This window comes from Leptodactylus fuscus, chromosome 1 (assembly GCF_031893055.1).
Source record: "Leptodactylus fuscus isolate aLepFus1 chromosome 1, aLepFus1.hap2, whole genome shotgun sequence".
Taxonomy (NCBI): Eukaryota; Metazoa; Chordata; class Amphibia; order Anura; family Leptodactylidae; genus Leptodactylus; species Leptodactylus fuscus.
In genome coordinates, this window is record NC_134265.1 from 290,552,503 (window position 1) to 290,569,263 (window position 16,761).

Below are 16,761 nucleotides of genomic sequence, written 5' to 3' on the forward strand. Positions count from 1 at the left end.
TGCATAAGCAGAAGGCTAGGAAGCCACTAGAAATGCATCAGAAATGACAACGTGACACAGCTCCAAACCAATGTAATAGAATTTACATTTCTTTGGTCACCTGTTCCATTGATTTGGTCATTTTTTTTTTTCACTGCACCTTTTTAGCCATGTTGCACCAGTTGCATCAGTGTGTTTAACTTGCAAATAAACAATTCTATATCGGTCCTCTTATATTGTCCACTAAAATGGTTTGGTTGTTATTGCTAAACTAGCTGTATCAAGAATACATTGCACATGACTTTGCATTAACATTTTTCTTTTATCTATCTATCTATCTATCTATCTATCTATCTATCTATCTATCTTTTCTTTTATTCACCAACCCCAGGCCTCACCCTGAACGACCAGGAGGTGAAGTTCCTGCTATACGCCGACGACCTCCTACTCCTGGCCCCCACCGAGAAAGACCTCCAAGAAAGCCTGTCAGTGCTGGAAAAATTCAGCACCACATGGGCCCTACCCATCAACCAGAAGAAGACTAAAGTCATGGTATTTCACGTATTTCAGAAGAAAGGCCACAATAAAGCCTCCACCCCACAATTCACACTGAACGGCTCCACACTGGAGAAAACCAACAGTTACACCTACCTGGGGCTGGAGCTCAGCCAATCAGGAAGCTTCAAAGCAGCAATAGAAACCCTGAAAGCAAAAGCCTGCAGAACCTTCTACGCCATCAGAAGACAACTGTATCACCTCAAACCACCGGTGAGGGTCTGGCTGAAGATATTTGATGCAGTCATCTCCCCGATCCTTCTCTATGGCAGCGAGGTTTGGGGCCCAGCCACCTACCCAAACCAGTCAAAGTGGGATTCCAGCCCAACAGAGAACTTCCACCTGGAGTTCTGCAAATACCTGCTCCATGTCCATCACAACACCACCAACATGGCCTGCAGGGCAGAGCTAGGCAGACTCCCCCTATGGCTCACCATACAGAAGAGGGCGCTAGCCTTCCAGGCACACATCCAGGGGGGCAAGCCTGACTCCTACCACCACCAAGCATGGCTAAGCCACCTGAGCAAACCAGACACTCACCAACCAAACAGACAACCACCAAACCAAAAACACCAACAGATGATAACCAAGGCTGAAATAAAGGCGACCACAGAGGCAAACAGAGAGCGGTACATTGAAGAATGGAGAAACGAAATAAATAACTCCAAGAAACTCACCGTGTACCAATCCCTACAAAGGGACTACACCATGGCCACCTACCTGGAGAGAATACGCCACCCCAAACACAGACAGACCCTGAGCCGGTACAGACTGAGCGCCCACAACCTAGAGATAGAGACGGGGCGATACAGGCAGACGTACAAGCCACGGGAAAACAGACTGTGCCAGCACTGTGACCAGGGGGCCCTAAAAGACGAGACCCACTTCCTGCTACACTGCACCAAATACTCAGCTGTGAGGGCCGTCTACTACCAAAGACTCTCTGCCCACATCCCAGACTTCATATCTGCAGATGAGAAGAGGAAACTCTACATCCTACTGGGAGAAGAAGAGGCTACTGTGGAGATCGCTGCCCAATACGTGTCCAGCTGTCACCAAATAAGAGGAAGATGAGACTCCACGGACTGTTATATTTATCCCAATACACCCGCCCCACCCCACCCCACTTCCCCATATAGCGGTCACCAACGAAGAGGAAGATGAGACTCCACGGACTGTTATACCCCAAACCAACCGCCCCACCTCACCGCCCCATATAGCGGTCACCAACGAAGAGGAAGATGAGACTCCACGGACTGTTATATTTATCCCAATACACCCGCCCCACCCCACCCCCACCCCCACCTCCCCATATAGCGGTCACCAACGAAGAGGAAGATGAGACTCCACAGACTGTTATACCCCAAACCACCCGCCCCACCCGAATCCAATTCCCCCCCACACACACTTTACTAGCTTTGGCAAAGCCAAAAATCTATTCGGATGTGCCAATAAAGCTTTTTTGATTTGATTTGATTTGATCTAGTGACAATATAGCAAATTGTGTTATATTACATTTATACTGAACACAGAGAACTCCAGTGATGAAAAAAAAAAAAAAAGACCATTTCTTTGATTCTCAAATTTCAAATTTCAATAAAAACAGGTAAAATGAAAAGAAGGCCAATATAAAAATGTAAAAAGAAAATAAATGAAAACATTGTTTTATTATATTAAAAGACAACACAGAGTCAAATAGGGTGCCTGGGTTAAAAAATATAGGCAGTAGAGATGAGCGAACACTGTTCGGAACAGCCGTTCCGAACAGCACGCTCACAGCACGCTCCCATAGAAATGAATGGAAGTGGCCGGGTTAAGCAGCCGGCCGCCGGCAAAGTCTGCATGCCAGGTGCTTCCATTCATTTCTATGGGAGCGTGCTGTTTGGATTGGCTGAGTTTAACAGTGTTCGCTCATCTCTAATAGGCAGGAGATAATCTAATCTCCTGTTTTAAGCTAAAACCATGTCGGAATAGCCTTAAGAAAGGCTATTCTTCCCCTACCTTTAGAAGTCTTCTCCACGCTGCTGTTCCGTAGATATCTCAGTTTTCATGCATATGCTAAATAGTTTTCTTGCAGCACTGGGGGTGTCCCCTGTGCTGTGAGAAAACTATCCACCACCGCCTTCTTCTTGTTCGCAGCCTCCGCCTCTTCTTTCCTGTTCAGCCACAGGTAAATGGTGATGGACATGTGCAGTTGTTGCTTTTTGAAGAAGATTTGACAGGACAAGGAAGAAGATGCGGAGAAGGTGAACAAGAAGAAGGCAGAACTGGATAGTTTTCTCACAGCACTGGGGATCGCCCCCAGTGCTGCAAGAAAACTAATTAGCACATGAACAAAAAAACTGGATATCTAAGGAACGGCAGCACAGAGAAGACATCCAAAGGTAGGGGAAGAATAGCCTTTCTTAAGGCTATTCCAATGTGGGTTTAGCTTAAAATGGGATTCTTATGATAGAATCACTTTAACATCCTGACTGCTAAATGCCTTATTGCCAGTGAGTCAATATTGCTATCAATTTGTCATTTGTTAATGTTCCATGCAGGAAATGTCCACACTTAGCTGCTGCCTCTAAAACTAGCAACAGTGGAAATGTGTCTGACAGTGTCACCACCACCCTTAGAGCTTGTTTTAGATATACCCCAGGCAAGTCTTTTGAGATGTTGGGGCTGGAATTCTTAATATTTTAGCTGCCTCTGTTCCTCTAATGTTATCCTATCTTATTTCCACATCTTATCTGCAATAGAATCATCATCAGATTCAGTAATGCCCTCACAATTACTAACATATTTCCCCCTAGTGCTCCTACTAGCTTGACTACCAGAAGTACAACTCCTGCCACAACTACTTCGACCATCAATACTCCCGTCTTCCACTTCTACCTCCTCTACATTCAAGAACATTGGCAGTTCTCATTCAAATCATTAAAAGGAAAAAAAAAAAAAACAGGAAGTCTTGGGCTATGAATAATATCTCTCTCAGCAGAAGCTACATGACTACTAGAAAATGGGATATTTGGAGTGAAAAAGACATGGTTGACAGAAACAAAAAAAAAGTGTGTTAAATTACATGTTACCACAGAGAAGGAGGAAGAACACACATAACCTTGACAACTTTTGTGTTTCACTGCTTTCAAATATGTCTTTATTCACAGGAAGTACAACACTACAGCTAATGGTAGTGTGTTAGGACTGTGCGGCAACTGCGGCCGAGGGGTCGGGTCGCAGCCCGTCTCTCTGCGGTAGCGTATTGCCGTCTGTCACTTCCCCCTTGTGCCGGCACTCAGGTTTAGCAAGGGTTAAACCCTCTTGCAGCCGGAGGGTGTGGTCAGGCTGTGACTGACAGTCGTATCGACCAATAACCTCCGCCTTGGGCAGCTGGCTTGGCCGAAAGTGGACCGCCCTTTCCCTTTATAAAGAGGGAGGTTCCTCAGCCCGCTGCCCTAATGTCAATTCACAAATGCACTGTGTGTGCTTAGGCTAGCTAGATAGAAACTTTGTTAGGCAGTTTGGTAGTTCAGGTAGAACTCTATTTCAAAGAAAGATTTATTTCAAGAAAAACTTTAAGTTGGTAGCTGCTAGGTGTGCCTCAGGAAGCCACTGTGTGCACACTAGCTAATTGTGGGCAGTCTAGCACCAAAGTGCTGTCTAGATTGAGTCCTTGTGCGGCTGCTCTGACCTGCACAGGCCGCTGTGATTTAACAGAACGAACTAGGGTGTGTAGAGGGCTGGCAGTGATGTCTAACTGTCAGACCCTGTTCACACCAGGGCGCTTCTGGGGTCCTTTTGGGTTTCTTTTGTTAGTTTTTTTTAATAAACCCAGCAAACCATAACATAGTGTTACTGTTGCCATCCACATTTTTAATGTTAGTACTTGCACAAGTGTTTCCTCCTCCTGCTCCTTTTGCTCACTCCCTACCCTGTTTTTTTTTTTTTTTTTTTTGCAGTAATACAATGGCCCACTGCTTAACAATAATAGTGACAATAGGCAATAGGCAACAATAGGTAACAATTCTGAGACTGTGTATGTCTTGTTTTGGGGGTTTTACAACAAGTTTGAAGAAAAAAAGCAAAGCACTAAGGGTTAACTAATTAGTTTGATGTAGACTAGAACTGCATCAATTAGCTGTTTGAGCAGATCTGACATTCACTGTTTCACAGATCAGAGATATTGTCCACCACCAGTTTATGTGAACAGAAACAACTTAAATGCAACCACAGCATCTTAGAGGTTATTTTGAGGTAAGGTGACCAAATGCATGGCTGTGTCCAAAAATGTTAAAACTTTTAAAATGTATTTGTACCCTTAAGGTGAACTCTATAATAGGAAAACAAAGTTAAAATGCCTGGCTCTGTGTTTTTTTTTTTTTTTTCACAATAGTCCAAAAAATATTGAATATGTTTTACAAAATTATAACTATAAAAACTTCAACTTTTACCACAAAAAAGAGAACTTATATGACTCTGTAGATGAAAATTTTAAAAACAAGTTATCAGAATTTCAGGATAGTAACAATTTTTTCAAAGTTTTTTTCAAAGTTTTTTTTTTTCAAGCTTCTCTGTATATGAAACGCTAGATGTACCACTAAGTGGTACAATTTATCCTACAAAATAACAAGCTCTTACATGACTTTGTGTCATGTTTGCAAAAAACTGTATCGCTTTTGGTAGGGAAAGACAGTATGTGATGTTAAGCTTATAAAAAGTATTATAACAAAAAAAGAAAACACAACTTTAACACATAACTGTACTTAACCACATATATAGAAGGATAAAAAAAAAATGTGTACTTATAATGTATACTTACGAAATGCTCGGTAGAATTCATCCAAGGATAAATGTTTATCACCACTGAAATCGTCATATTTTATTAGATCAAATAAGGAACATTCATACATATTCTTCCCAAAGCCTTCCTGTCTCATCACCTAGAAACAGAAAATTGCAATATATACAGTAAAACAAAAGTGAATTAGAAATTTCTGTAATGTAATAAAAATAGCTGACATTGTGTTAAAAGGATTGTAACTACTGGATCATGTGCAGTGTTTTATAATGTTTTCACAAATGAAATACAGTATATGCTATGTGCTCAAAAGCTGCAGTAGTGGATGGCGAAGACAAGCACATAGTGCCATACATGCTGACCATAAAGTGCATACACAATATATCAGTGTGGGAGTGGAAGCACACTTGGGAATGACAATACATGTGATGGAGCTGGTGCTTTTGTTGATATTATTTCTTTGGGAGTGACTATGAAACTTAGAGATTCCCTTTAAATGGTGACTGTCACCAGAACCCAGTAAACTATCCCAGCCCTGCAGAAAGGTAGGGGTCACCTTGTAAATCTGGATCTCCATGTTTGAGATATCACAATATTTGTCAATATGCAAATTAGCACTTTGGAGAAAAGAGGGAGTTGTTGCTCCAAATAGGTAAGCTTTCCACCACTCTGAGCTGCCCTATATCCCTGCCTCCTCTGATTGACAGAGCCGTACAATATTTAGCGAACCTCGTCTGGCCGTGAGGTCTATTGAACTCACCACTGATCATATTCTAAGAACATATGTCATATTGCTGTGAGGCTTGCCTGATCCAAGTTACATGTACAATGCATGTAAAGAGAATATGAGCAGTGGTGAGTGTGAATGAAAATTAGATATACTCTCACTGGCTAAGCTAATCAGTGGACGGAGGGGAGGGCAAAGGGCAGCACAGACTGCAACACACTCATTGATCCAAAGAGCTCACTTGCACACTGGGAAAATATATCTGCAATGGAGGAACAGATCCACAAGGGAAAAACATAGTTTGATTCATGTGACCTCTATCTATCTATCTATCTATCTATCTATCTATCTATCTATCTATCTATCTATCTATCTATCTATCTATCTCTTAGGACTGGGTTTATAAAGTAGCGTAATGAAATAATTTGATATAATATCCTACACAGTTTCTGTGTTTCCTCTGTGAAGATCCCTTAAACAGTCTAATAAGGTGTAAGCAATATTTGTCATATTTATACTTTTGTGTACACTAATATAATTATAGACCAAATAAAATGGTGACAATTTTACAAATCTGAATTTTAAAAATTGTCACTATTTAAGGATCATAATTGATTTAGAAGGAGAAATTTGACAGAGATTAAAAAACAAGGCAGGCATCCAAGAAGACCTAAAGTACCCCTACACATGACATAGCAGGTACATATACCATATGCTCATTACCACTAATTGCAGGGCCGAGTGGAAATTTCAGTTAAACCACTACTGATACCACTGATCATGTGTAATAGCATCCTAAATGTATAATACAATTTACATATGTACAATAGTCTGGTTTGATGTCCTTTATTCATGAAAGCTTTGTTAAGTGTAATTGAATGGCTTTGCAACTGTTCCTCTTTTGTAATTACAATTATTAAATATAACAATAAATAAAGGAATGGTAACAGCATCATTATTTTTACACCAGCTAAAAAATGTTGTCTGTAATGCAAATCTAAAATTTTAGTATTAACCCTTTATAAATGAAGCAACCATAGCATTTTGCTTCTCTGTATTTAACAACTTAGTTTTTTACTCTAATTATAGCCATTTTCTTTGGTTTCAATTAATTCAATAAAGTTTTATTTTATCTTTACCGTTTTGCTTTTTTTTATATCAAAGTTTTTAAAAAATTTAGCTTTAGATTCAAGCTATTATTTTTAATCTATGCTAACTTCATTTACGGCAGTGCAGTTAAGAACCTTTAGTTTTATTTTTTATTAGAAGTTCCATGAAAAAATAATAGAAATATCATACAATGGTTATGATGTATAATTATAATTATATAACCATATACTAATCTAAGCATTCCATAAAATAAGATGAACTCCTCCTTGGGGAGGATTGTGAGGAAGTCAAAATTTCAGCAGAAAGATGCAAAAGAAAAGAGCTAATTCCCATAACCTACTTGACAGCCAGTTGAACCCACTATACTCTCTCCAGACTTGCCAAAAATACAAAAATCTATCTTTGGAATGAGATTTCCAGTGGATTCCAGTTCTTAAACAGAGGATTCAGTGGCTTTAGAAAGGGAGAGTGAATTAGACCTGGAGAGATGATTTTGAAGGTCAATGAGATCATGCGTATGGAAAATGTCACCTCTTTCCTGCATGGCACAACTGAAGCCTGCACTAAGACCTGGTTCTATTGGTTTGTATTTCAATGCTCTGGGGAATATCAGATGTTCCTGGGCTCTGGAGCTTCCTCCTAGACCTGTGTAGTACATTCTGCCCATGGCTGCCGCAGGTAGTTGCACCCTTCCTACGACAAATTTGCTGAACTGTGATCCTTGATATTGGTTTTGCGGTCCACCAACTGTTGACCTCTTAGTTGGTCTGTCTTTCGCTCGCCCTCTATTCACACTCCCCTAACTGCCCTCCAGACCCTTTTTTTTTCTTTTTATTCTTTCCCTCATTTTTCTCTCCTGCTTCTACCTATTTATCCTTTCCTCCTTCTTCTCCCACTTAGCACTTTGTACGGTTGGACCGTCTTGGGATCTCCGGGCGGTCTGTGGATGTTTTTTGTTTTTTTTTTGTACTTTTTGTATAATTGCGTATCCTTCTCTTGTGTTCCTTTGGTTTCCTTTTTGATTTCTCGTGGGACTATTTTAGACCCCATTGTATTGTTAAAAATCTGCAATAAAAATATGAACTGAAAAAAGACCTAGAGATACCAGGAAAATGTTACATATATGGTTGCAAAGTCTAGAACTTTCTGAACATCAGGAAGAAACCTTGTCATAAGACCACCAAATATGCACCAGGATACCTCTTACTCTAAAACAACTCCAACACACACACAGGAAGCCACAAGAGAACAGAGCAATCTGATCAAAGGTAATGCAATGCAGCACCAAATAACTCTTTTACATTCAGGAGATAGTGTGCGGGAATGCCAGGATGTGAGGAAAAGGTTTTTTCAACATACAAAGAAATATAGTAGTGAAGTGCAGAGACAGTAAGTATGGAATGATAGTTGTATATTAAGGGGATGACTTTTGGTCAAAGCAAGGAAGGATGCCTGATGGGAAAGGCTTTTTATTGATGTTCACGATCAATGTTTTAAGATAGGCTAGAAGTGTTAGATGACCTAGACTCTTGTTTTTTAGCAAGGGTTGGCATGTCTGGAATGAAATGATTATAGTACACTAAGCTTGTTGTCATAGACTATGAGTTACTAACATGGTGTTAAGATGGGGTCCCGCAGGGTTTCTTCTGCGGGTCAATCCAACCCTCGCCCTCGGCGTCGGACAGTGAGGTGTGTGGAGTCTAAGTCCAGTTTTCTCCCTACTGAGCATGCTCAGACCTTCTGGAGGTGCTCAGAGGCTAAGTCCCACTCTTCCCCTACTGAGCATGCTCAGACCTTTTTGAGGCACTTAGAGGTTAAGTCCCATTCTCCCCCTACTGAGCATTCTCGGACCTTTTGGAACCACTTGGAGGCTAAGTCCCAGTTTGCTCATACTGTGCAGTGAAGTTAGGGACACCGCCCGTGGGTGGGGACTTGCCTTTTTATAGTTTGAGTTTGCGCACGCCGGGTGCTCACACTTTGACTATATGCCTGTAAGGCAGGATTTCATGGATAGGTTCCAGTGTAGGCAGGTTGCCAGTATAGGGCTCTAGGTTAGGTTTCCTTGGCCCCAACCAGGGCACTGCTGGTAGGGACTAGTAGCCTGCTGAACGGTCCTCTAAGTCAGAACCCTCCCAGGGGTTTGTGAGTATGCGGACACCCGTGCACTGACACGGCAGCTCCAGGCTTGCTGAAGCAGGTTTACGTTGCTGACCAGGGGTGAAGTTAACACTTGGCATCCTTTACTGCAACATCTATACTCAGGTGCATTACCCAGTGACGTCAACTGGTGGAAGCTTCATTGCAGCCTGTTCTCATTAGAGCTGCACAAGCCCAGTTACCCAGTGAAGTCAACTGGTGGAAGCCTCATTGCAGCCTGTTCACATCAGAGCTGCACAAGCACAGTTACCCAGTGAAGTCAACTGGTGAAACACCTCATTGCAGCCCGTTCATATTAAGAGCTTCACAAACACATTTACCCAGTGACGTTAACTGGTGAACGTATATTGCTCTTTGTTCACACTAGAACTGCACAAACAGACTGCTGCTTTGCTCATGGCTGCCCTCCTGGGGCTTGTGGACCTGGACTGCAATCTGTACTGTAGTCAATAGGTTCTGTCAAATTTATAATTATATATATATATATATATATATATATAGAGAGAGAGAGAGAACCATAACACATGGAATGGGATGCTATCAATAAGTATGCAAAGTCTCGCAGTTGAATGAGTAGGGTATGAAGTAGAAATTTCACTGCAGAGGACTGAAACCATGCCAAGACCTGAAATGTGACTGTAGTAACTGGACAAACAACCGAGTTAAGACTGAAGTCATGGGACCTTTTAAGATTAAAGATGTCAAGGAAATAAGGCAAATGTCATAGTTCAATTATGGTCCATAATTTGTGGGGAGGTGATAAAATCCAACCTACTGTAGTTGGATTAAATTGTGTTCTTTATTAGATTACCTTCCTACATTGGCCATAATCGATGTACCAAATAAGACCAAGCTTAGTTATTGGTAATGGGTGGAATGCCTGTATCTAAAATACTATTGTACCGCCCAGAATCATAGTTAGATTTTGGTTAGGAATCTGATCACATCTTAGCACCTGCTGTAAAAAGCCACAGTACTATTAAGATGCAGTAGCAGCTGTTCAGCACTAAATGGTGATGGTGTATTATAAATCACCAAATTGGGTTTCTATGAAGATTACTGTGTAATAGAAAAGGAGATGCACTCAAGGCAGTAGATAATCTCAGCAAGACAGAAAAACTATGGATATACTATGCAAAATGAACAAATTGTTGCAGCTTTGTTAATTGTAGCAGATGTCAGCCAGAGACTTCAGTTATCTTAAGTATGGTCTCCTTTTGAGCAGCAAGGCCTTGACATTTTCTAGGTATATGTGGAGCCCTCTAATTACGAGCAGGGATGGAGTACATTAATGGCCGCTACTGGAGTAGTGATCCATGTGGAGAGCTTAGGCCACAAGTCCAGAAAACTCGTATGACTGGAGCCACAGCTCTTTAGACTAAAGTATGCAGTTAAGACCCAGACAATAGTACCCAGAGAGCAAACTTTTGCTAGGGCATACCCAAGTATGCCCTAAAAGACATTATTACTGGACAGCCTTAAGGATCCTGACAGATCATAATAAATTTGTCATATCTATCATGAATAAAGTGCAACAAATTCTTATTGTACTAGAGTATGCTTAAATATTTCATGAATTATCATATATGTTTATTTCATTTTCCCTGACAGACATTGTCTACAGCTAATCTGATTAACAATTACTCGTAGCAATTGACATTAATCTAACATTGGGTGAAAGTGATCATTACTTTCTAGAATGTTAGAGACAAGAAAATGTCACATCATCATTGTGTTATCTTTCTGCTGTCTCAACTCCTCCAACATTAAAACTGCTTTATGAGTTTAATTAAACCTCTTGAAAAGTAACCCCTGAAATTGCAATACTTACCTGTTTATGCAGCAAAAAATCTATCAGTTTTTGACTAAGTAATCTTGGTAATTAAACAGACATTACGAGTACTACATGACCAACAAAATTTGGATGAGCTGCAATGCTGTCAGCGTCTATAAAAACGGAGACTTATTTTACATCCCTGAATCAGAAGCAGTTTACAGAATGTTTAGAAAGTTTCAGCAAGACTGATAGCTTTTAGTGGCTAACTAGCATTTGAAAACCGTTAGGTTTCTTGCATAAGAAGAAATCAGAAATTCAAATGGGTTAATGGGCATAATGCTTCTTTACAAAAATATGCTTAAGATAAAAAAAAAAGTATGTGCTAATCTCTTGACACTGTCATTCTGACATGGCTGTTTTGACATCACATTGTCCCTGTTGCTCTCCATGTCCTTGTTCCTATCTTAACAGGAAGGGACTTGCTGGAAATGCTGTTTCAGTCAGTCAATAGCTGAGGCAGGTCTGCGTTAGTTAGCTGAGTGGGACATTCTAGCAATCTCCTGGATATTGAGATGGGGATCAGAAAGTAAAGACTCAGGGTCAAGACAGTGATGGAATGCCAGTGGTTGGGGATCAGTAAGGTGAATGCTCTTTCTTTTTTTTAACTGTACATTATAGGAGTGTGGAACAAGAATGGCCGCGCTCCATAAGAACCCGTCAAATGAAAAATCCTACCACCGTGTCTTTTGGGTGTGGCGTGGAATTTGGTAGGTGGGTCATACGCTTCGGTTAACAGTAAGCGTCATTAGTGTTATCCGAGATCGATGGGCAGCGTCCACTGGATTCACGTCTCAGGAGAGTCAATGGAACGCAGACTGTGGTTTTAGGTAATTGGGTTCCCAAAAATTGATCTCGGTACAGTAGGATGCGGTACACACGAGTGGTAAACTTCTCATTGTTAAAACTCATGTGTACCGCATCCTACTGTACCAAGAGAGCGCGCATCCTGATATAATTTTTGGGAATCCAATTTCCTAAAACCACAGCCTTATTTTTTTTGTATATATTCTGGCCCCATCTCTAAAACAAGTTATCTGCTGAAAAACTCAATTTATTTAGCAGATAAACCTTTCACTATAACTAAGAAGTTTATTCCTAAATTATTGGCTAAAATGGTATAAAATGCCCTTCTATATTTTCTGAGCATGTCATAGAAATGAATCAAGAATTTACACAACAAACTAAACGTAATCAGAAAAATATATCAACAGATTTGTCTGTAATTCCCAAGACATCAGTCCATTCAGATGCAGATTTTTCAGAGATTACTCAGGTCTTTACTGTTGGCATAGGAAGACAAAATTACATATGGGATACACAAATCAATAATTACCTGAGATAATTCATTACTGTCCACTAATCCATTGCTATCTTCATCAAAATACTTAAACATCTGGTCGACTAAAGTTTTCTTCAGACCAAATTTGTCCATATTTTCCTTCTCATTTTCCTTTCTGACATATCTTTGATTCTGCAATTCCAATAATGCATTTTTCATTTTGCTATATTCCGTAGCTTTACATTTCTCTCCTGAAATGCAATAATAAATATAGATTTGTTTAATATATATTTAAGTTAGTGCCAAGAACAATTTGAACATTAAGAATAAAATGGCTCTAGAACTTTCTATATTAGCATCTCAAAAAATGCTAGACAGTATTGGTTATTAATAAGTCTGCAATTGCAAGTGACAACAAAATTACATGTGAAGACTATACGGCTGATATATTAACTCTGATGCTTATTGAAATGGTATGATAAATCCGTTCTGTGCTGGTGTGAGATGTGCTAGAATTATTAATAGACAGTGATCTTAGAAAAAATGGCCAATAGTGGCGTAAGCCAAAAATGATGACTTCTGTCGTGCCTTGATTGGCAGAACACTGGTCTACAAGGCTTTACACACAGTCCAGTCATATTAATGTGATCACCACCTATTTTTGACATCAACGTTAAATAACCAATCGCAGAAGGCACGTGTCATCAGCCATCTGGGTGCACTCATCATTGTGGAAGGCACGATGGATCAACACAAGTATGCATCTATCCTTGTGGACCATGTTCATTCCTACATGCAAATTGCTTTTCCTCAGGATGATGGCATCTACCAGCAGGACAATGCGACGTGTCATAAAGCTTGCAGTGTACATGCGTGGTTCGATGAGCACCAGGTTGAGTTTACTGCACTCCCTTGGCCAGCAAATCACTTGAACCCAATCGAGAATCTGTAGAACCACCTTAATCGGGTTGTTCATGCCATGGACGCTCAACCGTGTAACCTAGCGCAGCTGGCCACGGCACTGGAGTTGGCATGGCTCAACATCCCAGTGAACATCATCACAACATCCCCTCTCTTCCTGCACATCTCACAGCGGTCCGCTCTACAAAAGGTGCTTATTCTGGATTTTGACAGGTGGTCACATTAATGGTCACAATAATGGTCACATTAACTGTGTACATGTGCTTGTGTTCTGACCATTTGCTTAACATTGTAGGAATTTAAATACAAGGATCTCCAGGAATAACAATACTTTGTGGGGTTAGGACAGGTGGTTAGTGTTCATGTTTCCTACAGAGATACTGGTACAAAACACCTTTATTATGCATGGACAAGATAGAGTTGTTGTTTTTTTCTTTAGATAATAGAATAAGGTTCTAAGTCTGAAGGGTCACCCCAGACATGATCATGCAAGCACATGTACAAAGGTTTTGTATCAGGCAGAAACCCTTTAAATAGATAAACAGGTTACAGTAACACAGACATAGAGAAACATCTTGCCATAAAATTATTTGAAAAATATACAGTATATTTCTTTTCATACAACTTCAGTTTCTTCATACAGAACAGTTTGTTTCTAGAAAGAAGTGAATAGCTTAACCTAAGTTGGCCTGGGTTGAAATAAAATAATAGACATAGAAAGAACATATTCATGTTTTTCTTTGCATTATTTTGTGGTGTACCAAAAGTAAAAAAAAAAACATGACATGGAAGTGAGAAACCACAAACACAACTAATACCAATAATTACATATTTTTACAAAAAAGCTAGTCTATGCATTTGACTGGTATAATCTCAGGTCCAGTGCATCATGCAACAGCTTTATCAACAATGTCCACACCCAATTGAGGAATCTGCTGCTGCCTTAAAACAATGCTTAAGTCAATCACTTTTAGTTAGAAACATGCGGTAAATCTTTGTGGAATTATTCATGGAGTGACATTGAAGACTCTGGGACTGATTTATTAAGACTGGTACTTTATGTCTTAATTGATTTGGTTGTGGGTACAAGATGATCCAGGTTTATTAAACCACCTCTACCAACTCCAGTTTTTAGCATGTTATAGGTGTATCTCCACTGATTCGGGTCCAGTTGGAATTTTTTCTCTAGCCCCTCCATTTCCATGTAACCAATGCTGTTAGTTTTGGTGCCTGATATACTATTTAGTCTCTGTACTGTCAGGAGGGCGGTGTCAGGCAGGAGCAAGCAATGGGTGTGATTCTGAGCTCTGATACTGGCTGCCTCTGATTGGAGATCTGAATCAAACTCCCTGCCTGACACCACCGCTCTGACATTACAGAGCTTAAATAGCACCTCAGGCATCAACACTACCTGCACTTGTTGCTCGGGAATGGTGAGGGCCAGAGAGAAAATTCCAACTCACTGGAATCAGTATAGCCCCAACTATAAAAATGATACTAAAAACTTCAATTGGTTAAGGTGGTGAAAGGTCTTCTTTAAGAGGCATTGATCCCTTAATAGTTCAAGTGAAACACAGCAGGACCCATATGTCAGAATTGAACCCTTATCCAGTCTAAAATTGGCATAGCTTTGAATTACAACTTGTGCCTTGTCAGGTTGAGACATCCCTGGCGTGTTTTCATCCCAAGTCCACGCAATTTATTTAAAAGTGGTGGGCAAAATGGCAAAAAGTCACATTGTTGTGCCAAACCAGGTATGTAAAACCAAAATTGTGACATTTTCATGCCTTGTACAAGAAAAATGAAATACAAATCATGATCAACACTCCTATATTTTGAAAGGGGGGCATATTCATAAATACAGCACTCACCAAGAACTTCAAATTCTTTTTTATGTTGCCTGTAAGATATGACCCAAACTGGCCTCTGCCACCTACAGTACTGCCACCTGTGTTATGAACGGCTCATAGTAGGTAGAGGACCTGCTATAGACAGAATCTATTTTACATATTTTTTTTTTAGGTTTTATGAAAAGATTATCTGAAGTGTATGCTGTTATGTTTAATCATAATCCATTTTCTTCTCCCATTTCTTAATATGCATTAACCATAATTTTTAATATTAACTTAGCACGGCAAAAGATTCCTTTTCAATTTAAGATTATAAAATTATGATGCAGACAGTCAGATAAATCAGTTTATCCATATAGATCTATTATCCAGACACAGAAGCAGGACCAGCCTCTGGTACATGGATTTGAATAGACTGCAAGGAATCAAATGGTAAGTGTTCATTATGAAACTTTGAAAGGAGCCCATTATTAGCAGAAGCCTGACATGAAGAGAACATACTACAATAATTACTAAAAGATACAATGGAGCTTATTGTATCTCCCTACAACTTGTTCGGATTAAAATCCAATATATTATAATTAAAAGCTGACAGATATATTTTGGATTTGAACAAAGATAACACTGGGAAATGACTAGTGGCTTTTGAACATTAATCTAAGCTTTTCCGCTTAATTGTAAAATATTAATATTTATTAGTTCTAGCTATACATATTTTAAAATGTCATGATACAGTACGAAAGGTTATACATTAGATGTGGTAATTACTACTAATGCTTCTAGCAAATGGAAAAAAAAACAACTAATTCTCACAAAGTAGAAACCGGCACACAGTATACCAGCACATACACACTGGTATGGGTCTGTTCTTGAAAACATCAAACAAAATAGTGCAGCATGCTGTGGAGTTCTGGCCTGATGGATGGGGTTGAGCCGATCTTGAGATTTCAGGATCGTTTTTAAAATCCGATTTCCGATCATTTTCTATCCGATGCCAATCCCAATCGCGATTGAGAAATTTCCTCGATCGCCCATGGGGATCCAATCTTTCCTGATCTCGATTGCTCAACCCTACTGATGGACCCTATTATAGCCAATGGGGGATATTAGTATCAGTTATGTCAGGAATTCGGCATTTCCATAATTTTTGCTGTTTTGTTCATAAGACGGAGCAGACCAACAAATAATACACATATGAACAGGGCCCAAGATGAAAGCAGAGTCCTTGTGGGAGAAGAAATGCCCCTAAAGCCCTTTTCATCTAATTTGCATAAAAATACAATGCAGATGTTCATGAAAATGGAGCTGCAATGCAGAATAAGAATGGCATCTTTGGAAAGTGTAGAAGCCACCTTATAAGGTACTATCATAGTATGATACTGATTGTCCTGCTGATAGACTCCCTTTAATATGTTTTTTAATGTATTAACAAATTTTGACTCCTTTCTAAAAACCTACATTTTTTATTCTTTCACTTGTTTCTGTATTTAGAGTGAATAATAGAGATGAGCGAACAGTGTTCTATCGAACACATGTTCGATCGGATATCAGGGTGTTCGCCAT

At 39.8% G+C, this 16,761-nt stretch overlaps 1 protein-coding gene across 2 annotated transcripts in view; it reads right to left on the minus strand.

Annotated features, from left to right (window-relative positions):
• FSTL5 (follistatin like 5) overlaps nucleotides 1–16,761 on the minus strand; it is a 530,583-nt gene that overhangs the window by 207,020 nt on the left and 306,802 nt on the right. For both annotated transcript variants that reach the window (XM_075288185.1, XM_075288178.1), the window contains exons 5-6: nucleotides 12,482–12,678; nucleotides 5,339–5,459 (exon numbers count right to left, since the gene is read on the minus strand). In XM_075288185.1, coding sequence (XP_075144286.1) covers nucleotides 5,339–5,459; nucleotides 12,482–12,678 — 318 coding nt within the window. The remainder of the gene's footprint in view (nucleotides 1–5,338; nucleotides 5,460–12,481; nucleotides 12,679–16,761) is intronic.